Source organism: Microtus pennsylvanicus, chromosome 2 (assembly GCF_037038515.1).
Source record: "Microtus pennsylvanicus isolate mMicPen1 chromosome 2, mMicPen1.hap1, whole genome shotgun sequence".
In the NCBI taxonomy this organism is placed as follows: domain Eukaryota; kingdom Metazoa; phylum Chordata; class Mammalia; order Rodentia; family Cricetidae; genus Microtus; species Microtus pennsylvanicus.
The window spans coordinates 149901381-149928939 of NC_134580.1; the positions used below are offsets into that span (position 1 = coordinate 149901381).

At 53.8% G+C, this 27559-nt stretch overlaps 1 protein-coding gene across 4 annotated transcripts in view; it reads left to right on the plus strand.

Annotated features, from left to right (window-relative positions):
* Window positions 1-27559, plus strand: part of Phactr3 (phosphatase and actin regulator 3) — a 207782-nt gene that overhangs the window by 125066 nt on the left and 55157 nt on the right. For all 4 annotated transcript variants that reach the window (XM_075963274.1, XM_075963273.1, XM_075963275.1 and 1 more), the window contains exons 2-4: window positions 9943-10104; window positions 13513-13590; window positions 22375-22557. In XM_075963274.1, the coding sequence (XP_075819389.1) occupies window positions 9943-10104; window positions 13513-13590; window positions 22375-22557 (423 nt within the window). The remainder of the gene's footprint in view (window positions 1-9942; window positions 10105-13512; window positions 13591-22374; window positions 22558-27559) is intronic.

Sequence of the window (27559 nt, forward strand, 5' to 3'; positions counted from 1 at the left end):
TGTCAAACCTTGGGCCTGTTGCCTTACATAAAGACTCTGTTCCAGGTCACCTTGGTGGTTTAGTCCCCGAGTCCCCACCTCCCCCTCCTTTTTCTGATGGTACAGGTGATCAGCTGAGGGGAGCAGACAGCGTAAGAAGAGGGCTCTGGCTCTTATCACCCAATGCATTCAGCCACTGCTCAGCGTCAAGAAAGTTGCTGTCCACAGTCATGCCATGGTGACGTTACTGCAGCTGTTAGGGTCAGAGCCTGGATCAACAAGCCAGGCTTGGCCTCCAGTCTTCAATGGGTCAATTAAAGACAAAGTAATGTAAAAACAGGAGATTTATTCAATGTGGCCACACTGGGAAGAGGAATGGAGGTTCAGTGACCCCCCAAGTCCCTCTTCTGGATCCTGACATGAGGTTTAGATTTAAAGAGAGGACGAGAAACCCACAGCAAAGCAATCCTGGTCAAGGTGTGGTCCCGCCCATCACTGACCATTGGCTCAGGTCCCGCCCATCACTGACCCGCCAGTCATTGTCTGGGCTCCCTGTTTCTCCTGCAAGGTTTCTGACAAGGCATGAGACCAGAGCGGAATCTCTACCTGGGAGATAAGTTCCTGAAGCTGGCTTCAACCTTTCCCTTATCCCAGTGTGAGGTTCATGAGAAGATATCACCTTTCCTTGGAGTCGATTCTCTCACTAGTCCGATTCCGGATGCACGGGAGGGCACATACGTCTAAAGAACATCCTGGTTACTCCCTGTGTGAACACAAGGATGAAAACGATGCTCGACCTGCTGGGGTTGGGATGGGATAGAAGGTTCTAGTTCACGTTAGGAGCATGAGACAGAGCATGGCACATAGCAGCATACTGTATCCACTGCTGTGTCCTGTGGTAAAAACGCAGCAAACCTTGCTTCCTGATTCCGTGGTCTTGTCCTGGGGCCCCTGACCTTCAGCCCTGTCAGCCTGTGGTCTGCCATCCACCATGGTCTCAAGGCTGGTCTGGCATTAGGGTTCTCAGTGATTCCCTGGTGTCCTCAGTACACGCCATAGCCGCACACGGCTCTTGGCTGAGCCCTCTGTTCTGTACCCTCAACTCTAGCCTGTGATCTTTCAAATCCCAATGCATAGACTCCTGCTGGCAAGTTAGTTTTTCATACATCAATGTTAACAAATTTATTTCTTAAATTAGAGATTATTCAGTGAGACACCACTGCTGAGGGGCTGGTTGGGCGTGTGCTTGTTTGTGTGCGGGTAGAGGTCATAACCTGTCGCCATGACGCCTGTGTTAGATCTGACTCTTCTGTGTTTCATGTGTTGACCTGGGCTCCCTAGCATCTGGGGCTGGCATCATCCCCACTCTGCCCTCTCAAAAGAGCCCAGCTTTTGTGATTCTGAGCCCTTTCTACCTTGAGTTCAAAGCCCCTCCTCACCCACCCCCGGTAGCTTTCACTTCTCAAGAGATCCCCTTGCAGCAGACCCTGTCTGGGCTCCTCCTGGTTTTCCCTGAGGTCAGCAAGCTCTACCACAGGGACAATGCCCAGCACCATTTCGGAACCCTCAAATCGAGTAGCGAGCTCTTTTCCATTCTGACATTTCTTTGGTATCCTCCGTTAGACTGTGGGAGAGGGAAGGACTCAGTACCGAATTCAGAGTTCTCCATCACATTCCGCGGTTACCAGGGGCTTCCAGAGCCCGCCTCTTATTCTCTCAGAAGCCAACACTTTGAAGGACAATGGCGCCCGTAGCTCTGTCTGGAAGTCTGAGCCGTCATGGTGCAAAGCAGCCCTCTTCCAACAGTGGATAAGTGAGTTCGTGAGTGAATGAAGTCATCAAGGAGAGAATGAACCATTTTCCTCTGTGGTCTGGTATAGACGGTCCCTGCCCACCCTGAGACCCCCGGGTCCCAAGTGTCTGATGTCATTCCCCAAGGAGCTGGACTCTCTTCCGATGATATTTAGAAGGGAAGGTGTCTTGGTAGAGAAGGAAAGAGGAGGCTGCAGGGGAGAAGCAGAAATGCCCGTTGACACTCTACTTGTGTATCAGACTTGGAAGGTTTCTGTACCCCGATATTAAGTCTCTCTGTTGATGCAGTCAATCAAACCAAGCCGGATGAAGAATTACAAGTCCAGGTTTAATGAGTAAAATGCTCCCGGATGGTCTCCTGGCCCCCAGAGAGGAGACAGAGAGAAGGACCTGGAAAACCACATGGTGTTTCCTGAAGAGGCCTTTTAAATACCCTGCAGGCATGGTCCCTGGGCACCTCTGAGGGGAGGAGCCACTGTTTCAAGGGCTTGTGGGGATTTTTGAGACTGGATGGGTTTAGAGTGAGCTTCACCCCCCACCCCCAGCCCACACTCGAGGCTGAGATCCACCCAGATAAGAGTGATGGACTGGGAGGATCCGCTTTCCAGCCTTTGCAGCCCTGTATCCTGGAGTCTCTGGCTGAGCAGGTCTTCCTTCCAGCAGCCTTGAATGTTGCAGGATGAGCTGCAGGGCAATAGCTGAGGGGACGAGAGCTCATGGGAGCCCAGAGAACTCTGAATAAGGGCTTGGAACCAGGACTCTCATGCAGTGGGTATAGAAACCAGTCCTGCGGTTCATTGAAGCCAGCCAGGTGTGGCTCCCAGAATTGCTTTGGACTCTTGCCTTCATGGGCACTGTGCATGGGCCACCCTGAGCCTGAGGTGGGGCAGGTGGGACGAGAGTTGCACATGGGGCTGGATGTGTGCCTGCATGTGAATATGTCGCCGGAGGAGACCCAATGCTTCCATCGCTTGGGAGTCTCAGGAGGGAAGCCTCTCTCAAGGCTACCACAGGGGCACGTGGGAAGCAGATGTGGAAGCTTGTGTGACAGCAATTAGCTGCTAATGCCTCAGAGGAGGCAGAGGTGGCAGAGGTAGCCGGCAGTTAGCACTCCTGCGTTACACAGAGACCCGCTAATGGGACCCACTAATGAGGGCTTTGCACCTCCCAGTCTCTTTACCAGAAGAAGGTGGATCTGTGACTCCAGAGAGAACTTGTGGGAAGGAGGCAGTAGGGTGCTCACCTGTCCCCTCCCTCTGAAGACACGCCCATGGTCCTTACTAAATATTTACCAAGATGTGCACAGGGCACATTTCCTGTGTGGTGTGTCAGCACAGCCATAGGGTGTCTGGGTGGGCTGTACCTGCTCACATAGCCCAGGCTTTCTCTCCTCAGTGAGTTCCCCATACACAAGTTCAAGACACTTGCCCATCTCTGTCTGAGGTGTTTGAAGGTAATCTCTCTCCAAATGCCAGAACATGCACGCAAGCTGACCTTGCTGCTTGGACCCCCACCTGGCCTGGGTTTGAGATACTTAGGGTAGGAGGAGGAGAGGGGCCCAACTCCACAGCTTTCAGACCTCTGTAAGCTTGTCCCACCCTCTCCCATGAAGCCTTTTGATTCCCTATTGGTGTGAGGGCCACTAGGAGCAGCTGCTCTATGGTACGTGGTTCATCTGATGTCATGTACGGAGTTTCTGACCTGAAGATTCTGTGGTGGCTCCCTGCTGAATTGTTGATCACAGTCAAGCGCCTCACAGAGTCCTCATTCTCACCCTTTGCCATCCCTCCTTGGACATCCTCTGACCTTCACAGCCCGTTCTGCAGGGACGCCAGCTTCCTCTGAAGTTCAGTAGCTCAGCTCTGCACAGCCTTCCCGGTACTTCCTGCTGGCAGGGCCAGCATGCAGCCCAGACTCTGGGTCAGGAGCTCCTCGGCTCCATCTTGCATGTACTGTGTGCATTCCCTGAGCCCTAGGGACAGTGTCTCCCCTCCCCCACCAGAACTCTGTCCTGGAGGTCCTAGTGGGGATGAGCGTGGGAAGAGTGAAGACCTCCATGACCGTACATGCACACACATGAATATGCATGTGATGTGGTTCCCATGGTAGGGGATGGGTGGGACGAAGGCAGATGAGGGGTGGGTGAATGTCAGGGACCATCTTCTATAGATGAGCACACTCTATCTCTACTAACGCTTTCTGGTCCCTGTCCCCCAGGCAACTACAACCCAAGTGTTCTATGCCTTTCTCCTCCTCTATACATGCTGTCTCCAGACAAGTCCCTGGTACACAGTTGGTGCCTGTGCATATTTGTAGAATGGTATAGAGTGGATGGATGGGTGGGTGGATGAATGGATGGATGGATGAGTTCTTAAGTGAAGGGAGGATTGTAGTCTGATGAGAAGCCAAAGTTCCCCTTGCTCTCCTCTATGCAGTGAGGATGACCATGTGTCAGAGCCCAGGATGACCCTCCCTGAGCCTATGCTGACAATGGAGAGCTGGAAGAGGAGGTTGCGGGAGTCAAACAAAGTGGCAATATTGACAGTGATAATGAGAATGGAGGAGGAAGAGGAGGGGGAGGAGAAGGAAGAGAAGGTGGCTAAAGGAGAGGAAGAAGAGAGGAAGAGGGAGAGGAAGCTGGACCTCCTGCCCACTCCCCTTACTCCGTGTAGAAGCAAGTCACACATCACAGCAAAGACAGATATCCCCACCCATCATGACAGACCATAGTGCAGAGAGGGCACAAGATGGGAGGAGAATGGCCAACACTTCGTACTGCTATGAAGCATCAGAGAAGGATGGAGGCCAGGGCTGCCTCTGGCCTCACATTCTCAGTGTTCTCACCAGCCGTGAGTGTACTGTCCTGAAGGCTGGGAGGGCTGACGGCAGGGCTATGGCAGAGCGCACCAGCCGTGAGTGTACTGTCCTGAAGGCTGGGCAGGGCTGACGGCAGAGCACACCAGCCGTGAGTGTACTGTCCTGAAGGCTGGGAGGGCTGACGGCAGAGCACACCAGCCGTGAGTGTACTGTCCTGAAGGCTGGGCAGGGCTATGGCAGAGCACACCAGCCGTGAGTGTACTGTCCTGAAGGCTGGCAGGGCTATGGCAGAGCACACCAGCCGTGAGTGTACTGTCCTGAAGGCTGACGGCAGGGCTATGCCAGAGCGCACCAGCCGTGAGTGTACTGTCCTGAAGGGTGGGAGGGCTATGGCAGAGCACACCAGCCGTGAGTGTACTGTCCTGAAGGCTGGGCAGGGCTATGGCAGAGCACACCAGCCGTGAGTGTACTGTCCTGAAGGCTGACGGCAGGGCTATGCCAGAGCACACCAGCCGTGAGTGTACTGTCCTGAAGGCTGACGGCAGGGCTATGCCAGAGCACACCAGCCGTGAGTGTACTGTCCTGAAGGGTGGGAGGGCTATGGCAGAGCACACCAGCCGTGAGTGTACTGTCCTGAAGGCTGGGAGGGCTATGGCAGAGCACACCAGCCGTGAGTGTACTGTCCTGAAGGCTGGCAGGGCTATGGCAGAGCACACCAGCCGTGAGTGTACTGTCCTGAAGGCTGACGGCAGGGCTATGCCAGAGCACACCAGCCGTGAGTGTACTGTCCTGAAGGGTGGGAGGGCTATGGCAGAGCACACCAGCCGTGAGTGTACTGTCCTGAAGGCTGGGAGGGCTATGGCAGAGCGCACCAGCCGTGAGTGTACTGTCCTGAAGGGTGGGCAGGGCTGACGGCAGAGCACACCAGCCGTGAGTGTACTGTCCTGAAGGCTGGGCAGGGCTGACGGCAGAGCACACCAGCCGTGAGTGTACTGTCCTGAAGGGTGGGAGGGCTATGGCAGAGCACACCAGCCGTGAGTGTACTGTCCTGAAGGCTGGGCAGGGCTGACGGTAGGGCTATGGCAGAGCGCACCAGCCATGAGTGTACTGTCCTGAAGGCTGGGCAGGGCTGACGGTAGGGCTATGGCAGAGCGCACCAGCCATGAGTGTACTGTCCTGAAGGCTGGGCAGGGCTGACGGCAGGGCTATGGCAGAGCGCACCAGCCGTGAGTGTACTGTCCTGAAGGCTGGGCAGGGCTGACGGCAGAGCACACCAGCCGTGAGTGTACTGTCCTGAAGGGTGGGAGGGCTATGGCAGAGCACACCAGCCGTGAGTGTACTGTCCTGAAGGCTGGGCAGTTATTGTGGGATATTTTACTCTTTTTGCTTTTTGAGGGGCCCACCACCCAGCTCCCAAATAAATCAAATGGAGGCTTAACATTACTTATGAATGCCTAACCTTAGCATGACTTGTTTCTTGCCAGCTTTTCTGTCTTAAATTATCCCGACTACCTTTTGCCTCTGGGCTTTTATCTTTCTCTATTTCTGAATACCCTACTTTACTTCTTTCTCTGTGGCTGGCTGTGTAGCTGGGTGACTGGCCCCTCATGGCCTCCTCTTCTTGATCTCTTGCTCCTCTTTTTCCTTGCGCCCAGATTTCTCCTATTTCTCCTCTCTGCCTGCCAACCCCACCTATCCTTGCTCCTGCCTTGCTCTTGGCTGTTCATCTCTTTATTAGGACCATCAGGTGTTTTAGACAGGCACAGTAACACTGCTTCACAGAGTCAAACAAATGCAGTGTAAACAAAAGTCACACACCCGAAAATAATATTCCCCAGCAGACAGTGACAGTGGCAGGGGCATCAGACTGTATTTGGCAGTTTGTCTTCCCCTGGCCAGGGAGCGCCTGAGGTGGGGCTGAGCAGGAAGTCATATATCTGGCTTCCTATATCTAAGGCTCCCAGAACACAGGGCAGGCGTCCAGTGTAGGTGTACGAGGCCTAGCTGCCGGCACTTTGGCCAGGGTCCTAGTGATCTGGGTAATTAACAGAGTCATTTGGCTGACTTGTAGTTTATAATCTGTGTGTGCTGCTGCTTTCCCTGGCTGCTAGGATGCTCGACCATTCGTGTGTCATCCTCCTCCAGGGCCCACATGGAGTCTCTTATGGGAATCCGCTAGTTATCTGTCTTGATGGGCATCCCCACCCCGACTCCCCTTCCTCCAGATTCCCTCTGCGACTCTCTTACCCTTCCATGACTGGAAGCAAGAGGATACTGTGCCCTCGAATGCATTTGTTGACATCCCCATCACGTGAGCCGGAGGTTTAGGAGACTTGGCCTATTCCCATCTTATGTCCTGTTGTGCCAAGAATGTTGCTGGGACCAACAGACTGGCAGTTCCATACCCATCTGGCACCAGTGGGCGGAGGAAGGAAAGGGAAGGGGGAGGCTCAGGAGATAGTTTGCCTTGGGAAGGGAGAGACCGTCTGCATCCTGCATGGACTGTGTGGCCATGGAGAAGTGACAGCAGGAGGCATCCAAGACCGACCTGTCCCTTTCAGCTGTCCTTGTCCCTGGTGTGTCCCATTCCTCACTATTTGTCAGGACAGTGACGCTTGTGACACCACAGTGGGGAATGGACTCTTGGGACCCCCTCATGTATCCGTTTGCGGTACCTGCAGGGAGGTCACAGAGCAGCCCTTCCCTGGTGGCAAATGGACCCCAGGCTGTTAGAGGTTCAGGGTGTGTATGACTAGCCTGGAACTCCTGATGTAGCCCAGGCTTTCTCAAACTTAAACAATTCCTCCCTGCCTCTGCCTCTCTGCATCTTCATGCCCCACTTGCATAGTGGTTTTGACCTCTTGGTTCTCCTTGGGTCTGTCGCCATCTGTGTTCCTGTCTCTGCCTGTTTCTCTTCCACATCTGTACCCTGGCTAGGGAGAGGAGAGCAAGTAAGCCAGTCTCCAGTGGATCTGAGACAGGCAAGCACAGGAATGTGGGTAACCTGGATGCCACTTATTTGGGCACTTGCCCCCTCTCCTAGTAACACACTTGGCAGCTCTGCTCTTTTACCTGCCTGTACCACACACACACACCCCTCTACAAACAGTGCTCCTAGCAACCCGAACCCCACCCAGGCCCCTGCCTGTATCGGGCTGCGCATATACTCCCAGTTGAACGAGGGCTGATTTTCTTCCCTTGACAACCGTCAAACTTGACAGTTCCCCTCGATCATGCTCTATGTCCAGGTATGATCAGAAAAGGATGATCTGACCTGAGCTCATTTTGGGGTACATTCTCAATAAGGCAAACAATGTTCTGAAAGTCAACTCTGGGGGAGAGAGCCCCCTACTTGTCATCTTATGTCTGTACATAATTAGACACACACATGATAACAATCAGAAGCATCATGTACAGTGGAGAAATGACTGCGTGACCAGTTGTCAGTCTGAATAGAGAACAGTCCTTCCTAGGCTCCTCAGTAACCAGCCCTTCCTTCCCTCAAACACCACGAAGGGATCCACAAAAAATAAACTATTGGGTCCTTGACTCATGTGGCCTGCTAGTCCCTTGCATCCCAGTTATAAGTGGCACTCCCTCGCTACTTTTGCATAAGTGGGTTAGCTTTTATCTCAGTTCCTTGGTTAGGAGACCAGGATCTGGGATTATATCACACAGACTGCGACCACAGGTATAACAGGTAGGCCAGCAGGTTGCTACTGTCCTCAGAGTGACACATCACACTACTTGGACTTTCCTGGGCCATCCGTAGATGGAGACTGCTCTTTCATTTCCCGGCCTCCCAGACCTGAATAATCACACAGAAACTGTATTAATTAAAACACTGTTTGGCCAATGGCTCAGACATATTCCTAGCTAGTTCTTACATAAATTAACCCATTTCCATTAGTCTATGTATTACCACATGGTTGTGGCATTACTTCATTTTCTACGTGTCTTCTTTCCTCCGGGGCTGGCTGGCGGGTGGCTGCCTGACTCTGCCTACTCTCTCTCTATATCTCTGTTTGGATTTCCTGCCTTGCTTTACTCTGCTAAGCTATTGGCCAAAACAACTTTATTAATCAACCTATAAAAGCAACACATATACAGAAGGGCATCCCACATCATCCATCTGTCTATGTATACCCTCTACTGTGTGCCCATGTCCTAAGTCACCAGGAAGGAGGGACCCTGTTGTCTGAGTTTCTGTCCCTTTCCATTCCGCAGTCATTAAGGCCCAAAGAAATCACACAGAGGTCTACATTAGTTATAACCGGATTGGCCTAGTAGCTCAAACTTCTTATTAACTCTTAAAACTTATGTTAGCCCATTATTCTTGTCTATGTTAGCCACGTGGCTCGGTACCTTATTTGGTGAGGCAGTCACAGCTTGCTTCCTCTGTGGCTGGGTCACGACTACAGACTACAGAATCCTCTTCCCAGAATGTTCCTGTTCTTATTGCTCCACCTCTACTTCCTGCATAGTTGCCCCGCCTATACTTCCTGCCTGGCTACCAGCCAATCAGCATTTTATTAACCAAGTACAAGAAACAAATGTTTACAGGGTAAAACCATTGTCTCACTGCAAGGCCCCGCCCCCGTCCACTCAGGGGTTGGCTTGCTGTGCAGCCGTTTCCTGGGATGGTCTGATGGGCAGACCTCTGCTGTGTTCTGCTGCTGTGCCTGGTCTGTGCCCAGCTCTTGGACAGCTGATGAGCAAGGGAAGGGGCCCGGGGGGATTTTGTGGTTCCTTGATGCCTATGTGTATAGGGCATAAGCCAAGGGATGGCACAGTCTGCACAGGGAGAGGGTGAAGATTTCCTGGAGGGAAAAAACACTTATCTGAGTACATTGCTTACATCCAATATGTGTGTTTAAACTACAGTCTCCACATAGCATGCATCTCAGGATCGCTATAGATGCATCCCATAGCCCAACATGTTTGTAGATGACAATGTCATGTGCAGTGGAGAGGAGAACTGGGAAGGAAAGCAGTGTGGGCGGTAGGCACAGCGTGTGCAAAGGTCCTGGGGCAGAGGGCAGTTCATCATGCAGCCCATCAGCCTTTAGACCATGACGGTAAAGTGGTAGGGTGGGCAAGGTCTGTAAACTGTAAGGGCTATGGGAGGAGGGTCACCATGGAAGGAAAAAGGATCACACCACTCCTAAATTACCCCTGCCTCCTGTGTGTACTGTGTCAGAGGAGGCCAGAGAAAGTCCAGCGCTGCACCCATTCCCTGAGCTGTCTATGCGGTCACATATAGAAGGATGATCGCCTGGGTCTCTGGAGCCTGATAATCATCTCGTGAGAACCTTCCCTGTTCTTATCTTGCAGATGAGATGGACCAAACTCCCCCAGCACGCTCCGAGCCTCTGGTCTCAGGGATTCGAACTCCCCCTGTGCGGAGGAACAGCAAGCTGGCCACACTGGGCAGGATCTTCAAACCGTGGAAATGGAGGAAAAAGAAAAACGAGAAGCTGAAGCAGACGACGTCAGGTATGGACCTGGGGATGGCCTGGGTACCTGGGTACCTGCAGAGGCCAGAAAAAGGGGTTAGATCTCCAGGAACTGGGGTCACAAACAGCTGTCAGCTGCCAAAAATGGGTGCTGAAAACTGAACCCAGCTCTCCTGGAGGAGCAGCAAGTTCTCTACTGCTGAGCCATCGCAGCCCCAAGGGCTCCCATTCGCTCTCACAGACCACACTCCACAAGCCCTCAGCTCACAAAGGACTGTTTCGTGGCTCTGACCCTTCCATTTAGACAAGGCAGGGGCCTAACTGTGGCCCTCACTGCTCCTAGGATCTGCCTGGGTGATGCTGAGGGTCAGAATCCAGGCTGTGGTCCAGTTTCTGTCTGAGCTCTAAGAATGGTCTAGGGATGTTCACCCCACCACCTCCTACCCAAGGATCCAGAAGGTTCTCACTCACTTGTGCTGCACCCTCACACCCAAATCTGTGGGAAATGGGATCGCACCGTGTTGAACTATTGCCTTTGCCATCTCAGAATCAACCATATGATTGGTTCCAAGAGTGCAGTTAGACATGCATGGTGTCCACAATAGAATGACCAAATGAGAGGCCACAGCAGCAGGTGCTGTGAGGACCCCTCTCGTGTGAGCCTACCTTCTTCTGAGAGAGAAAAGGACTCGGAGAGAGGCTGCGGACCCAGGGCAGGAGTGCTGGTGGGAACTGGAGCACAGGCTACCAACCCCGGGCTCCTGGAAGCTCAGTTTCAGCTTCCTGAGCCACCAACCCCAGGAGCCAAGAAGCCTGGGCCTTAGGGCCCTCCCGCTGCACTGCTGGCCTATTAGCTGCAGCTGTAAGCAATTAGTGAGGTTGGGGTGTGTGTGTGTGTGTGTGTGTGTGTGTGTGTGTGTGTGTGTGTGTGTGTGTGGAGTTAGCTCCACAGCCCCAGGGACCTACCAGGCAAGTGCCTGTCTCAGGCTATTGCCTCTGGGGTCCCCGGAGCCCCAGCTTCCTGCCCAGCTCTGACACATGCATGCCCCAGGGCTGGGAGGATGGTGGAGACAAAGCCACTCACCCACAGCATTGGGGGTGGGGTGGGGGCGCATAAGATGGCAGCAGAGGACTCAGCATCCACTCTTGTGTATGCAACTTACCAAATTATTTTAACCACTCAAGAAGTTGATTGACAAATTACTCTTGACAAGAATGAAAACAAGAAGAACTGTTGAAGAATTCACAAGCGTTCCCAGTGTGCCAAGCAGGCAGAAAGCACATGAAAGCTGGGTCCTGTCTCCAAGGTCCTGCCCAGAGGCCAGGGCCTGACTGAAGCAGGTGACCCCTGTGACCCTGAGTGCTGTGTGATTGGAAGGCTGGGAAGATTGGGTCTGTGACTCTGGGCCCCAAGGTTCTGCAGCACTGTTCATGCTTGGGGTTGTCAGGCTTCCTGGCGACCCTGAAAGGCCGCAGAGATACCTGTAGCAGCCCTGCCTTTGAGCTCCCAGCTTAGGCGTTTGGAGATTGGGTAACAGCACCATAACCCACATCCTTACTCCCAGCCCCTCCCCCTTCGGTGCTGTAAATTTTAAGATGTCCAGTCCTCAGTCCGGACGTCAGGATGAGATGTAGCAGAGGCCTCTGAGCTCTACAGAGCATGTGGGGTCTGCTGTCCTTAACTGACTCTGGGTTAGCGATCAGACCTGAGGCAGTGCTAGCAATGTCCTATGTCCCAACCTGCCTGGGGGAGCATCCCAGGGACAAGCTGGGGACAGCTAGCCTGAGAGCCTCCGATGCTCTCCCTTCCTCCTCCTCCCCCTCCCCCGTCCTCCAGTCAACCCTCATTGTCCCTTACTCCACACCACTGTCACTTGGAAATGGGTTGGAAGTTGAGGCTCCAGAAAGGAAGCTCACCCGAAAGGATCTTGTTCTGTTGCATCCTGAGTCCCCGTCCGTCCATCCTTCAAACGGGTGGTCCCGGTGGGCTCCCTTCTCTGCTTCTGATCCCACACTGCAGCCTGTAGACGTGTGTCCTTTCTGCCATTCACCCTGCTGGTCACAAGTAGAGACCAGGCCTGTCCTGCTCAATGCCCAGTACACAGGGCACACAGTAGGTGCTCCGGCAATGTGAGATCAGTTGTAATGGGTGGACAGGGCACACAGTAGGTGCTCCGGCAATGTGAGATCAGTTGTAATGGGTGGACAGGGCACACAGTAGGCGCTCCGGCAATGTGAGATGAGTTGTAATGGGTGGAAGGCCTTCTTATCCCACGCTCTGCAAGGATGGAGACAGATTGGTCCCCCCCCCCACCCAGGGATTCCTGGCACCTAACTCAGAACATGGCTTGAAGTCACACTCAGTAAATACTTTAGAATGTTTGCATGGTCAACCCTTGTGGGTACTCTGAACTCTGACAGGTAGGCCGCCTGTGTTCTTGGCCACCTGCTAGAGTTTTGCCTCCAACATAGACAGTATCTTTGGGACCCCGTTGACAATCAGGCTTCACTCCGAGCTTTCAAAGAAAGCATCTGAGATCTAAGTAACTGTGTGTGTGTGGTTTTTTTTTTTTAATTTGAGGTTCATCTATGATGTGTGTGTATCTGTGTGTGTGTGTGCCTCTCTATATGTGTATCTCTCTGTGCATCTCTATATGTGTATCTGTGTATCTGTGTTTCTCTCTCTCTCTGTGTGATTGGTTGACTTGAGTCAGTGAAGGCGATGTCCCGTGACCTCTCTGTGTGTCTATATGTGTGTGTGTCCATGTGTTTCTGTGTCTCTGTGTGTGTGACTGGTTGACCTGAATCAGTGCAGCAGTGTCATATGTCTTCTGGGAACACCCCAGGGACAGCCAGAAGAGGGTTGACCACAGTACATCTGATGGATCCCCTGAATGCTGTTACCTGGAGATGCCTGGAAGGTGCTTCCTGAGGAGATACACCATCAGAGTCAGTAAAAGTTGGCACTAGCCACAGCAGGGTACCCTGAGCACTGCTGGTAAAGGGAGGGTGGCTCCATCGTCTGTGAGTGAAGGAGCTGTCGCAGAGGGTGAGCATGGCCTTGGAGCCAGGTCAAGGAGCTATCATGAGAGTACCTTGCAGAACATTGCAGAAACGATCTCTCGAACATGACCCGGGACCCGCTTTCCTGTGGCTGGCGTTTTGGACATTGCTGATTCGATGTAAACCCAGAATCGCTGCAGTCTCAAGCATCTACTGTCTCCCCATCTCTGTCTCTTCCTGTTAACCAAGAGCACGTGGCGGTGGTGTGGTGGCCTACACTGCCTCCACTGTGACTTAATTGTCTCTTCCTGTGCACGTGGCGGTGGTGTGGTGGCCTACACTGCCTCCGCTGTGACTTAACTGTCTCTTCCTGTGCACGTGACGGTGGTGTGGTGGCCTACACTGTCTCCGCTGTGACTTAACTAGGCCTTTGTGTGTCCCGCAGCGCTGGAGAAGAAGATGGCTGGCAGGCAAGGCCGGGAGGAGCTCATCAAGCAGGGGCTGCTAGAGATGATGGAGCAAGGTAAGTGGACTCCCAGGAAGGTGGCAGACCTCAGTGGGTTCCCTGGGGCAGAGCAGACCCCGGGTGGAGTCATAGGAGCATAGGGACAAGAGGTGTGGCCCTTAGGGGCGTGGGGACCATGGTGGAGCCTGTCAAGTCTGATGGCTCTCAGAGCTCAGGAAATCCTTCGGAGAAGGAAGAGGGTACCTGTGGCCAGATGGGAGCTGTTCTCCAGTTCTCCAAGAGTGGAGCAATGGTTTGAGTCAGGAGCCAAGGTAACAGAGCACCCACCTCATCCATGGGTGTTTCCAGTGACCGTTCACTAGGGCAGGTGGAGGGCGCTTCTTGAACCTCCCACTCTGTCTCTAAGTGGCAGCCACGGATTTTAAGTGTGAAGTTTTCTTCATATTCGCACATTAAGTCCTCAATTTGAAATGATGACCATCCCTGTGGTGGCCACCTAGCTAGCATCTCTGACTCTGGGCTGGCTGGGTGTTCTGCACACCTTGCCTTTGGGTGCCGATGTCACACCCACACAGAGCTGTGGGATGCAAGCAGAAGCCCGGTGCAAGCCTGGGTCTCTGGGCGCTGGTCTAGCAGGTCTCATCCAGTCTGTGCTCTCAGGGCTACGCCTGCGCTCTCAGGACCACGCCTGTGCTCACAGGACCACGTCTGTGCTCACAGGACCACGCCTGTGCTCACAGGACCACGCCTGTGCTCACAGGACCACGTCTGTGCTCACAGGACCACGTCTGTGCTCACAGGACCACGCCTGTGCTCACAGGACCACGCCTGTGCTCTCAGGGCCACGCCTGTGCTCTCAGGGCCACGCCTGTGCTCACAGGACCACGCCTGTGCTCACAGGACCACGCCTGTGCTCACACGACCACGCCTGTGCTCACACGACCACGCCTGTGCTCACACGACCACGCCTGTGCTCACAGGACCACGCCTGTGCTCACAGGACCACGTCTGTGCTCACAGGACCACGCCTGTGCTCACAGGGCCACGCCTGTGCTCACATGACCACGCCTGTGCTCTCAGGGCCACGCTTGTGCTCACATGACCACGCCTGTGCTCTCAGGGCCACGCCTGTGCTCACAGGACCACGTCTGTGCTCACATGACCACGCCTGTGCTCTCAGGGCCACGCCTGTGCTCACATGACCACGCCTGTGCTCTCAGGGCCACGCCTGTGCTCTCAGGGCCACGTCTGTGCTCACAGGACCACGCCTGTGCTCTCAGGACCACGTCTGTGCTCACAGGACCACGCCTGTGCTCACAGGGCCACGCCTGTGCTCTCAGGACCACGCCTGTGCTCACAGGGCCACGTCTGTGCTCTCAGGGCTACGCCTGTGCTCACAGGACCACGCCTGTGCTCACAGGACCACATCTGTGCTCACAGGACCACGCCTGTGCTCACAGGACCACATCTGTGCTCACAGGGCCACGCCTGTGCTCACAGGACCACGTCTGTGCTCACAGGACCACGTCTGTGCTCACAGGACCACGTCTGTGCTCACAGGACCACGCCTGTTCTCACAGGACGACGTCTGTGCTCACAGGACCACGTCTGTGCTCAGATTGGTCAGTGTCAGCACAGGTAACAGGGACCAGCACACTTCAGTTCTGTCTTTCTCTTCCCGTCAGCTCCTGACCCTTGCCCTCTGTGCTTTGTGACTCTCTGGGTCTGTAAGTCTTGGATGGTGGGATGGGCTCACAATCCCTCCTTGTTCTAAAGTCTCCCTGGGCTAGAGTAAGCTCCCCTCCGGGGTTCGGGCACCTGTGGAGCTTGTGTGCATTCACTCCTGTCTCCCCCTTTCTGCTGGTGTCTGCAGTTTGACCCAAGTACCAGGAATTAGGAAGTGAACTCAGGACATAAATGAGTCTTCTCTGCCTTTCCTGCCATGGCAAATGGCAGCTCGAATGATCTGGCCTCCATAAATTATGTCTCATCAGGTGTTTGGTCATGGAGATGAGAACAGTCACTGAAACAGTCTTCTTGCTGGCAGAATGCCAAGGCAGAGAACAGTGTTGTGTGAACAGAAGTTCCATGCTATAACTGAGTGTATGAGTACCCCGTCTCTATCTCAGTGTCTCTCCTCCCCAACCTGAGGCTCTGTCCTCAGAGCCGCATCAACCCCAACCACTTCCAGGTACCTGACTGTTGGTTTGAGTTTCTACCCTCTGAATGCTGCTAACCTATGACTTAGGGACTCCTGCCCGAGTTGCGGGGGGATGGTTGATCACAGGGGTTCTGCAGTCTGCTGTGGTAACCCATCCCTGCTGCTCTGAGGCAGAAACAACCACAGAAAAATACATACTGAGCAGGTGTGGTTATGGGCATAAAGATTTGAATTTTCAATCATTTCATGAATCGTGAACTATTATCTTTCCTTTGGTTTCCTTCCCAACCATTTAAAGATGTGAGATCCATTCTTAGTTCAGGGACACATGGAGCAGGTGGAAGGCTGCCTCCCACACAACAGCCTTTCAATCCTGCCGAGAGCCTGGGCCAGGAACTGGAGTGGCCTGAAGCTGTCTCTATCCTAGATAGCTGAGCATTCAGGTGTGAATGGATGCTGCAAAACTTGCCGCTGTGTGCCAGGGCCTGTGTTAGTTGGCAGACACGCCAGCCGCCGAGACGCTGTCCTCTCAGAATACAGAGCCTGTGGGACACAGGCATCAGGGGCCCCTACAAATGCACATCCCAAGTGAATGAAGACTGGTAAAGGCGGGCACACGTGGGGCTCTTGGAGGCCTTGGCATGGGTTTGAGAGATGTTGCTTGTGGACAAAAGGTGAGTTAGATGCCTCGCTTGGCTTTCGTCTGGTTGCACAGGAATGCATGGGAGCTGGTTTTGTACCTACTGAGCTGCACCTGGGCACTTTCAGGAGACCTCTGCTAGTGGGCAACACTTAATGAGGTGTTCTAGGGTGGGGGCTCCCCAGCTGACTCCAGCTTCCTGGGCGTGGAGACTGCCTCTCTAGCAGCCCTGGGAGCACTGAGTGTCAGGTCCCACCATGCAGGGGCTAGGGGAAGGGACCAGAAGGACTGGAGGACAGTGAGGGAGAATAGGGCAAAGGTGCAAAATGCCCTTTTCTTCTCTCTTGCACATATCAGGGCTGGGGTGGCAGGGGCATGTCCAGGCCCTCAGGGGAGAGATTGGGGCGACAGGGGCATGTCCAGGCCCTCAGGGGAGAGATTGGGGCGACAGGGGCATGTCCAGGCTGTCAGGGCAGAAAATGGGTACAGGGGCATGTCCAGGCTGTCTGGGGAGGGGATCTGGGAGTATGCAGAGAGCTCGTGAACAAAACCAGTGTCTCAGGCTGCAAAGACAAGGGCCACAGGGGTTGTCTCTGGAGGCAGGGAGCCTTCTTTTCCTAGGACTGACTCCCATGCTGGGAGCCCTTTGCCTGTCTTTAAATACGCATCACAAAGTGTCTGCAAAGACTGCTGCAGACCCCTGCCTGGTGAAGTGCCACCTTGAGAGGAACCAAAGCAGAGGCCTGAAGCACAGGGTGACTTTTAACCTTAGCCCAGACTGGACTTCATGGCACCTGGTAACCACCCAAGACACAGAGCTCTGGAGTCCAGTGGTGGGGGGTCAGTATGAAGACTATGGACCCCAGCACCTCCACCTTTCCCTGTGGGGGTGGACGTGGGTCAGCTTTTTCTGACGGGGTTGTGGATTCCAGCTCAGCTCCGCTTTCTCCCAGGCAAGTGGGATCAGTTTGCAGCCAGGGGTGCCCCCTTGTGGTCAACCTCCCTCATGGAGCCTGTTACACTGAGGCCAGACTTCATCACCAGGCAGCTCAGGAGGCTACCAAAGAGGAAGTGAGGATGGAGGTCACAGATGTCCCCAGACGTGCCCAGAATCCTTAGTGGACCCAAGAATTTTTCCTGGAAAATCCTGCACCTCAAACCCACAACTGTAAAGGGCTACACACACACACACACCTCACACCCACAATTGTAAATGGACACACACACACCTCACACCCACAATTGTAAATGGACACACATACACACCTCACACCCACAATTGTAAATGGACACACATACACACCTCACACCCACAACTGTAAATGGACACAGACACACACACACCTCACACCCACAATTGTAAATGGACACACACACCTCACACCCACAATTGTAAATGGACACACACACCTCACACCCACAATTGTAAATGGACACACACACCTCACACCCACAATTGTAAATGGACACACACACCTCATACCCACAACTGTAAATGGACACACACACCTCACACCCACAATTGTAAATGGACACACACACCTCACACCCACAATTGTAAATGGACACACACACCTCATACCCACAACTGTAAATGGACACACACACCTCACACCCACAATTGTAAATGGACACACACAATTGTAAATGGACACACAATTGTAAATGGACACACACACCTCACACACACAATTGTAAATGGACACACAATTGTAAATGGACACACACACCTCACACACACAATTGTAAATGGACACATGCACACACACCTCACACCCACAATTGTAAATGGACACATGCACACACACCTCACACCCACAATTGTAAAGAGACACACACACACACTCCTAACACCCGCAGCTGTAAGTGGACACACACACACACTCTCTGGAGCTTGCCTCTGAAGCAACCAGGCAGAGGGTCGCTTGGCCTCTGAACTGGGATGGCAGGAACGACCCTGCACGTCCTTGTGAGTACCTTGGCCCCCTGCCCCTCACATCTCTGCCGGGCTGGTTATCTGCTGGGCTGCAGGAGGGACCTTATCTGTGGCACTGTCAGACAACTGTGCCGTGGGGAGGAGAGGTGATCTTTTCCCACTCTGCTTCCTCTGCCCATTTCCCACGTCTGAGAATGTCTCTAACCCACCTTCTCAGTAGGAATAAGGTCCTGCCCATTTCTGGTGTGGACAATACTCATTTCCTGAATGGCTCCCTCCCCTGCTTCCCTTACCTTCACCTGTTGACTTTATGTTTTCTTCAGTAAAGTAAGGACTCTTGTTTCCCAGCATTGGTTACTTTATAAGAGACACATTAGTTGTTACTGAGTTCATTACCTGGGAGTCATGAGGCTTCCGAGGATTGTGACAGTGGAAGCCTGTCTGGTCTCTGTATGTCTGCATACACACGATGTGGTATGCATGCACGCGTGTGTTTCTGGGCATGTCTGTGTCAGGTTCCTCTCACGTAGCTGCTCAGTAGATAACAGCTGCACAGCTCTGCATCCCCCTTGCCGCTCTGGGAAGAGAGCAGCAGTGACGGAGGAGGCCAGCTGACCCAGTGAGAGAGGACCAGAGCATGAGCCCCACCCAGTGTGATTCTGGGCAGGAGCTCTATGCACAGCCCAGAACAGGACAGCAAGGCTGCCGAGCTGCAGCTACGGCCTGTGCAGACTCGCTGGGACCCGCTGGGCTGACTTCAGTGATGGTTTCTGCTGTTTGTGTTTTTTGTTAATACTGATGATGAGGGGATGTAGTTGTCACCAACAGCAGACACAGGCCCTTTGTCAGGCTCGAGCCCACCTAAGCAGTGAGCAGCTGCCCTGCTCACACTCCCATAGGGCAGTGGGGGGCTCAGAGTGGCAGGACCCACCACGTGCTCACTTGTCTCTGGCACAGCACCCATCCTGGTGTTGGTAAGAGTTAGTGGGGTGGTTAGGGTCAGGGCCTGGGCTCTGGCATTCTCTAGGAAGCCAGATTCATCAACCTGTCCTCAATTAGGCCAATTAAAGGCAAAACAATAGAGGGGGAAAAAGTATTTATTCAGTGGGAAGAACAGAGCGGTCCAACGACTCCCTACGTCCTGGCAAGAAGTTTGGTTTTAAACCAAAGGCAGGAGGATGCACAGCATAGCCATCCTGGTCAGGGTGTGGCCCCACAGCCCCCTCAGGCCCTGGCTGTCTCTCCAGCAAGGTCTAACAAGCTGTCAGCACTGTGTGGAATCTCTTCCAGGGAGGCAAATTCCCCCTAGATGACCCAGGTTCACCTTCTCCTCCTAACATGAGATCCCTGGGGGAATGAATCCCTTGGGGACCGTTGTTGGCCAAATGGAGGATAAGAGTGTTTCTTTTGAATACCTGCATTCCTGGCATGATGGTGACAGTAAAGCAGACCTTCCCCTATCTGTCAGATCGTTTCACTGAGCAGCCACAGTGAGCACCCCTGCCGCAGAGAACATGTGTGAACGAACATAGAGCACATGTGCACAGTGAAAGCACTTGTGTGCTCTGTGGGATGTGTGTGTACATATATACATGGATATTGCACAAAGGAGCACAGACACAGGAGCACATATGCACGGGAGCGCGCACACACACACACATACACACACACACACACACACACACACACACACACACACACGAGCATGCACACCCCGTCCTGTGTTGTTCCCACATGGAAACTAATCAGCCTTATCATCAGCGCGCAGATTCCAGAGATGCCTCACGATGTCCAGGTCACCGTGCTCAGCATCATGTCATGTTGGCCTCTAGAGCAATGACATTTTCACAATGCCTGCGGAGCCTAGCAACAGAAACCGTCTCGGAGATGTGTCGAGAACAAGCAAACCAGTCCCAGGGGACTAACCTTCAGTCTTGAGCTTGGTGGTGTCTGTTCCTATGTCCTTGGCTATCCCAGATTTGGCCCTGGCCGCAAGAGCCAGAGGCCACACGTGATCCAGAGCTGCACACCTTTGGTCTGCTGAGAGGTTTCTGAGGCTTCTCAGGGCGTTCGTGAGATGAAAGCATGGGAGAGAGTAGATCATGTGGCCCAGCGGTGAGCGGTCACCCTGTGGCCAGCGGTGAGCGGTCACCCTGTGGCCAGCAGTGAGTGGCCAGCAGTGAGCTGTCACCCTGTGGCCAACAGTGAGTGGCCAGCAGTGAGCGGTCACCCTGTGGCCCAGCGGTGAGCAGTCACCCTGTGGAGAGCGGTGAGCGGTCACCCTGTGGCCAGCAGTGAGTGGCCAGCAGTGAGCGGTCATCCTGTGGCCCAGCAGTGAGCAGTCACCCTGTGGACAGCGGTGAGCGGTCACCCTGTGGACAGCGGTGAGCGGTCACCCTGTGGCCGGCAGTGAGCGGTCATCCTGTGGCTTAGTGGTGAGCGGTCACCCTGTGGCCCAGCGGTGAGCAGTCACCCTGTGGAAATGAAGTGGGTAGTCTTGGAGACCCCAGTGCACTAGGTGGGAGTCAAGATTTTCTAATAAATGGGGTCATTGGCCATGAAATAGATTGATTCTCTACTTCTATGAGGGAAGCCAGTGTGGGAGGCCATAGCCAGAAGAGCACCCTGGTGTGTCCCAGGGCTGTGAAATCTCTGCAGACCACATGGCCACACTGTGTTGTGTCTGTCTGCATAAGCTGAGGACCAAGAGCTTCCCATGGGAGACCATGTGAGTTCCCTCCATCAGACTGGGTTGGGAATTCTGATCAGTGTCCCTGGAGCTGTGTGACCGGAAAAGTCACTTTGTGATAGTCACTGGGGGCCTAGAAATTCCTGCCTCAGTTTCCCCATATTCCAAAAGAGATTGGGTAACAATATCGGCAAAGGGAGACTCGTTGTTTAGGTGGGGAGGTAAATCAGTTGGCCATGCAAACAGCTTATCTCTAGAACCCAAGTAGAAGATCTGGGTGTGGCAGCATTGCCTGTGAGCCCGCCCACCACCCAGGAGACAGACTGCAAGGCCTCTGGTGTTCACTGGCTGGCTTGTCCGACCTATCGGGTAAGCTTCAGGCTTACAGTTTGGCCAAAGCTGCGGGACAGGACGCTTTCTCCTCCTCACTGCCACCCTGCCTCTGCGCTGTAATCTTGTAGAGAAGATGAAATGGAAACTAGGAACCACGCAAGCGGTGACTTACTTGTTACTTGTGAGATAAGCCCCCAGAAAGGGGTGAGTCTCCTCCCTGGGAAGCCAGCCTGTCTGGTGCCGGGCTTCTGGCTTTCCCTCCCAGACTGAATTCCTGGGGAATGTTTAATCCTATGGGCTCAATTGTTTTAGGGTCCCTGTTTTAATTCTTGTTCTCAAAGGCTGAGCCCTTTCCAGTGAAGAAACCATCCTGAGTGTGACAAGCCACAGGACAGACCCTCAGATACCTCTACAGTTGAGCCACAGTAACGAGAAGAGGCTGGCCTTGGGAAATATGCTGTGTAAATTCTCAGTATTTCCCTCCATCCTTGGCCTTGACCATTGCTGAGTTTGAGATGCTATCTCTGGGGCCTCTTGAGAATGTTCATCACCTGGGGCAAAGGTTAATCTCGAGGCACGTAGTACGTGATTGACAGGCATTGCTTCGTGGTGACTGACAGTCAGTGGTGGGTACAGAGAAGACAGCTGTCTGCAGCCACCATGGGACAACCCTAGCACCCCTGCAGTCACTCCAGCACCCCGAGGATACCTGCCGTCAACATTTATTGCCACATGTCAGATGTTCCTGGCTCAGTTGCCGATTCTGTTGTTAGGATGAGGACCATGGTACAGGTGCAGGAGGGAGCAGTGGGGACAGACAGACTTTTGAAGCCATTTTAAAAGTGCATGGCAAAGGGCTGGGAGTTGGTGGGGGGATCACCCATCTCTCAAAGGTGTTAAAGTACCAGGATGCACAGAGAATGGCCCTTGGGTGTGAGGGAAAGCACAGTGTGGAGAGAGGAACTTGCAGCGGAGTGTGGGGTTCCATGTCAGGGCATCCGTGGCATCCTTTGCAGGAGGCCTCTGCCTGATAGAAGGATGTAAACGGGACATGACTGACTGCTGGCTCAATTTCTCTACAGATTCTGAAAGTAAAGCATGCAGTCCCAATGAAGGCCCCCAACCTGCACAGAGTGAGCCGTCCACTGCCGAGCAGGAGACACCGACCTCGGAGGGTGTCCAGCCCGGAAGTCCCTTGGCCAGTGGGACAGACCAGGCCACCCAGGATGAGCTTCTGCCCTCCGATGCCAATCCGGATGACACAGGTACCAGCTGGAGACCCAGCAGTCTGAGTACTCCTCACCAAGGGCTTAGACAGTCACCTCACTGTCAAGCCTGGGTACCTCAGTTCTGCTACCCTCAGCCTCGTGGCTGAGAGACCTAAGTGTCCCCTGGAATTCTCTTCTCCTGGATCCTCCCAAATTGGGTGTGGGAGGAGTGAGGAACCTAGGATGGCCATGGATGGCCTCCTGCCACTTTCCCCCTGAAGTCACCGAATACACAGCCAGCCCCCAATGGGTGTGTCCTGGAGCAGATGGTCTCTTTCCCTGAGATGCCAGAGCAAATGTGTGAGGTGGGAGAGCCGTGCTGTGCTGTGGCTGGAGTTAGGCTCTCAGCAGCTTCTCAGGTAGCGGCTGTTGTGTCCTCTGTTACACGGGAAGAGTTGTGAGATCAGCATCAGGGCTGTGCAGAACACAAAGGGACTCGGGACCACATTCACAGTAGCCAGCTTTGGAGGAGTGGGGACCGGGCTGGTGCTTTTGTTTTAAAGGAGGAGTGGGGACCGGGCTGGTGCCTTTGTTTTAAAGGAGGAGTGGGGACCGGGCTGGTGTTTTTGTTCTAAAGGAGGAGTGGGGACCGGGCTGGTGTCTTTGTTTTAAATGAGTAGACGAGACCTTTGGTGACAAGAAGAAAAGCAGGAAGGAGCTCAGGCCCCACACTCCCCCTGACCAAGCAGCACCTTAAGCTACCCTCTGAGGTGTCACTGTAGCCCTGGGAGCCTGTTCTCTCATGCTGTCCCATGCCTGAACCCATGCTAAACAGCTTGGGGTCTGGAGTTTGAACCCCACAACTTTCTAGGGGTCTTGGGAATCCAGGCCGTGGGGTGAAGCCTCTGGGCTTCTGCTCCCTGACCTCTCCTTCCCCAAGCTATGGTCACTGGGTGCTCTTTGCTAGCTGCCTTTCCCCAGATTCCCTGCAATGCTGGCAGCTGCTCATGGTGTGAGCTCTGCCTCTTGGGTGGCTGTGCCTCTCCAGTCTCTCTTGGCTTGGGGACATAATGGGAATTTGGAGTCTGAGGAGTTGTGGACCCAGGGAGGAAAGGCCCCAGCTGTGTCTAGCTGTTACCCCTTGAGTTCCAGGCAGCTGACCTCATAGGGCTGTGGTTGGCACAGTGACAGTGAGTGGAGCCTGTATTCTGTGCTCACTGTTCCCCAGCCCTGGACTTGACCTTCAAGTATTCCTGCCTGTCTGGGTCTCTGCTCTCAGCTCCACTGCTAACTAACACTTCTTGGTAGTTCTTTATTCTCACTTGGCTCTGAATAGTTCCTGGTGATACCCATGTCTGACCTCAGGGGCTTTCCAGGTACAAGGCTTAGTGATGGCCTCCTGCTGCTGAGGTCACCATGCTGGCCTTCAGAGCCAAGTCAGGACAGATCCTGGCAGAGGAAGGGGAAGCTCGGCCCTGGAGGGGAACAGCTTACACGCATACACAGTAACAGGGCCGGACTGAAAAGTCACTTCTGTGCAGCGTCACAGCGAATGCTGTCGTCTCAAGAATTGGGGCATCTGATTAAGACAGCAAAGTGCGTCTGCCCCAAATCACCAGGGGTGTGTGAGTGAAAGGCTCAGCTCGTTGCTAGAGATTGCTCCCTGCCACTGCTCACAGGCTGGGCTGGTGACCTTGACCCTTTAAGAAGCAGGAGAGACTATGGGCTTGAATATGGTGAAATATGTCCTGTGTGGGCTAGACAGAGACAGGAGGATGGCAGCTGGCATGGTTCCCAGGGCCTGGGCACAGCCCAAAGGTAGCAGGAAGCCCAGCAAAGAGTGGCAAGGGACTTGGCTGATGGCAAGCTCTGGGCTGTGGTCATTCGGGGTGATGCCTGGCTCGTGTGAGTCAGGGATATAGGCTTCTCATTTTCCCAGTTGAGATGTTGGTGGATCCTGAGTCCTTGTAATGAGAGATATGGGCAGATAGAAGACATCTCCATGACGCTTTGTTTCCTGGACTTCTCATCCTCGGTCTCGAGAGAGATTTTATCCCCCCACCCCTTTGTGTGTGTGTGTGTGTGTGTGTGTGCGCGCGCGCGTGTGTGCATGTGCACATGCACGTCTGTGCATGTGTGTGTATGTGTGCACACATGTGCGTGCGTGTGCATGTCTGTGCATGTGTGTGAATGTGTGCACACATGTGTGTGCGTGTACATGTATGTGTGTGTGTGCACGTGTGTGTGTGGTGTGTACAGGTGCATGTGGAGGCCTTAGTTTGGTATTGGGAATCTTCTCTGGTCACTCTTCCACTTTGTTCTTTGAAGCGGAGTCTCTCCGTCAAACCTGAGCTGGCCAATATGGCTGGTTCCACTAGCAGGCTTGCCTCACCAGGCTGGAATGACAGGAGAGTCACCGCACCCACAATCATGTCTGTGGCTCCTGAGGATTCTGGTCCTTTTGCTCTTCCGTGCATGAGAGTGCAGTAGGGGGCAGGGAGCGGCTGGGTTTTCAGGTGAGGCTCTTGTGAGCCTTCCCGCCTCTCCATGAGAGCATGTAGACAGTCGGAACACCCAGCGGGGATGGAGGCTCCTTTCCCAAGTGGGCACAGCTGACATTCCCAAGATGGCAACTGCTTTGCTTGGCTCGGAGGACAGTCACTCACAACACAAACTGTTTCTGGTCCTGGGCTTTGCCCCGTCCTGTGGAGGTCGAGGGGTTTGGAGCCTATGTTCTACTTTCTGGTCCCTATTTGGGCTGTTATTTGGTGACTAAAGCCCGAGGCTACCATGGTCCTCATCTTTCCCTTAGAGCTAGGGAGGCCAGACGCTGATCCAGAGCCGTCAGCTCTCTTTACTGTCCCACATCTGCTCAGTGCTGGAGGGAGCAGCTGCATCTGGGCCTTGTCCTTCTGTGTGGAGCTGATTTCATAACAGACAGATGTCACTTGACAGCAAAGAAATCCAGAGTCTCAGGTGAACAGATCAGGTGAACACTCATGCCTAAGCTTTCCCCGACCTTGGGCAAGCCCCTGTCCCCAACACTCAGGTGCCTTCTAGAAGGGTCAGGGTCAGATGCTTTCTCTCAAAAATCAGATCTTCCTTGAACTGAGTAAGGCCAGGGAGAAGTCATTGGGAAGTACATAGCAGACATGGGCCCTGGCTCCAAAGGCTCCTTTCTTGTTTATGTAGCCATGCCTGGGTCACACTTGGGCGTCATCCTGCCCTGCAGGTCCAGGGTTCTGCTACAGGTACCCACTCCCCACAGCAGCTCCAGGTATGTAGGTATGTACTCCTACTCAGAACAGGTGCCTTTGCTGTCCCCAAAGTCAAGAGAAGATTCCTCTGTCTGGGGAGCATTGGCCATGCATGAGGACCTGGGTTCAAGTCCTAGTACCCATGTAAAAAGCTGGGCACAGTGCTGCTTGCTTTTACAAGCAAGGATGATGATGAGGGAACAGGAGGACCCTTGGGACTTGCTGGCCAGCCAGCCTAACCCTGGAAAGGACACTCCCACAAACCACACAGCCACACACAAACCATACACATGCACATATACACAAACCACACACATACAAACCATGAGCACACACACACATACAAATCACAAACACACACACATACAAATCACAAACCCACATACATACACTCATATATACAAACCACACACACAATACAGATGCAATAGAGGTGACATCTGCTTTGCTACCTGACCCACCTACACCTGATCTCTCTCTCTCTTCCGTGTGTGTCTGTGTGTGTGTGTGTGTTTAGGGAAGAAATGAAGTCTGGCTGAATACTGCAGCATCCAGGGTGCAGACTGTCAAAGGGGCAGGCTTGGCCTTCCTTTGGTTTGAGGTCCATGTTCCCCAGCTCTTGTGTTTGGGAGAGGCTATGTCTCCTGGCTTCATTCTCTATAGTGTCCAGGAGGACATACCATTTGGCTTATGGTGTGGGACGTATACCAGGCATGATGGCAGGCAGCTCCATGGGGCCAGGAGAGTAGGGCTTCCTTTAATCTCATAGTAGAGCTGGAAGCACTGACAGGAAGCGGGCACTGGCAGGAAGCAGACACTGACAGGAAGCGGGCCCTGGCAGGAAGCAGGCCCTGGCAGGAAGCAGACACTGACAGGAAGCGGGGCCCTGGCAGGAAGCAGACACTGACAGGAAGCGGGCACTGGCAGGAAGCAGACACTGACAGGAAGCGGGCCCTGGCAGGAAGCAGGCCCTGGCAGGAAGCAGACACTGACAGGAAGCGGGGCCCTGGCAGGAAGCAGACACTGACAGGAAGCGGGCACTGGCAGGAAGCAGACACTGGCAGGAAGCAGACACTGGCAGGAAGCGGGCCCTGGCAGGAAGCGGGCCCTGGCAGGAAGCAGACACTGACAGGAAGCCGGCACTGGCAGGAAGCGGGGCCCTGGCAGGAAGCAGACACTGACAGGAAGCGGGCCCTGGCAGGAAGCAGACACTGACAGGAAGCGGGCCCTGGCAGGAAGCAGACACTGACAGGAAGCAGACACTGACAGGAAGCAGACACTGGCAGGAAGCAGACACTGGCAGGAAGCGGGCTCTGGCAGGAAGCAGACACTGGCAGGAAGCGGGCCCTGGCAGGAAGTTGGGCCCTGGCAGGAAGCAGACACCGGCAGGAAGCGGGCCCTGGCAGGAAGTTGGGCTAGGCTATAAACATGAAAGTCTGTCCTTCAAAGATCTGCTTCCTCTTTCTAAGTCCCACCCTTTAAAGGTCCTGTTCCCTCCCCAGATAGTACCAGCAGCTGGGGACCAAGTGTTCAAATGATGAGCCTGGGGTAGGGGTCATTGCCACATCCAAGCCAGAACAGTTGCTTCCCTAATACCATAGAATTCTGAATATCAGAAGCCAGGTTTGAGCCTATTTAGAACATTCTACAGACCCAAGTAGAGCCAAGCAGGAGATAAACCTTTATTTGACTATTGGAATGTTCTAGGTGTTGAGTTTCCACACTGTAGCCCCAGGTCAGGTCCTTCCCACTGTCCCTTTGAGTCTGGCCCCTGCCTCCCATCTCCTCTTGATTAGAATGAT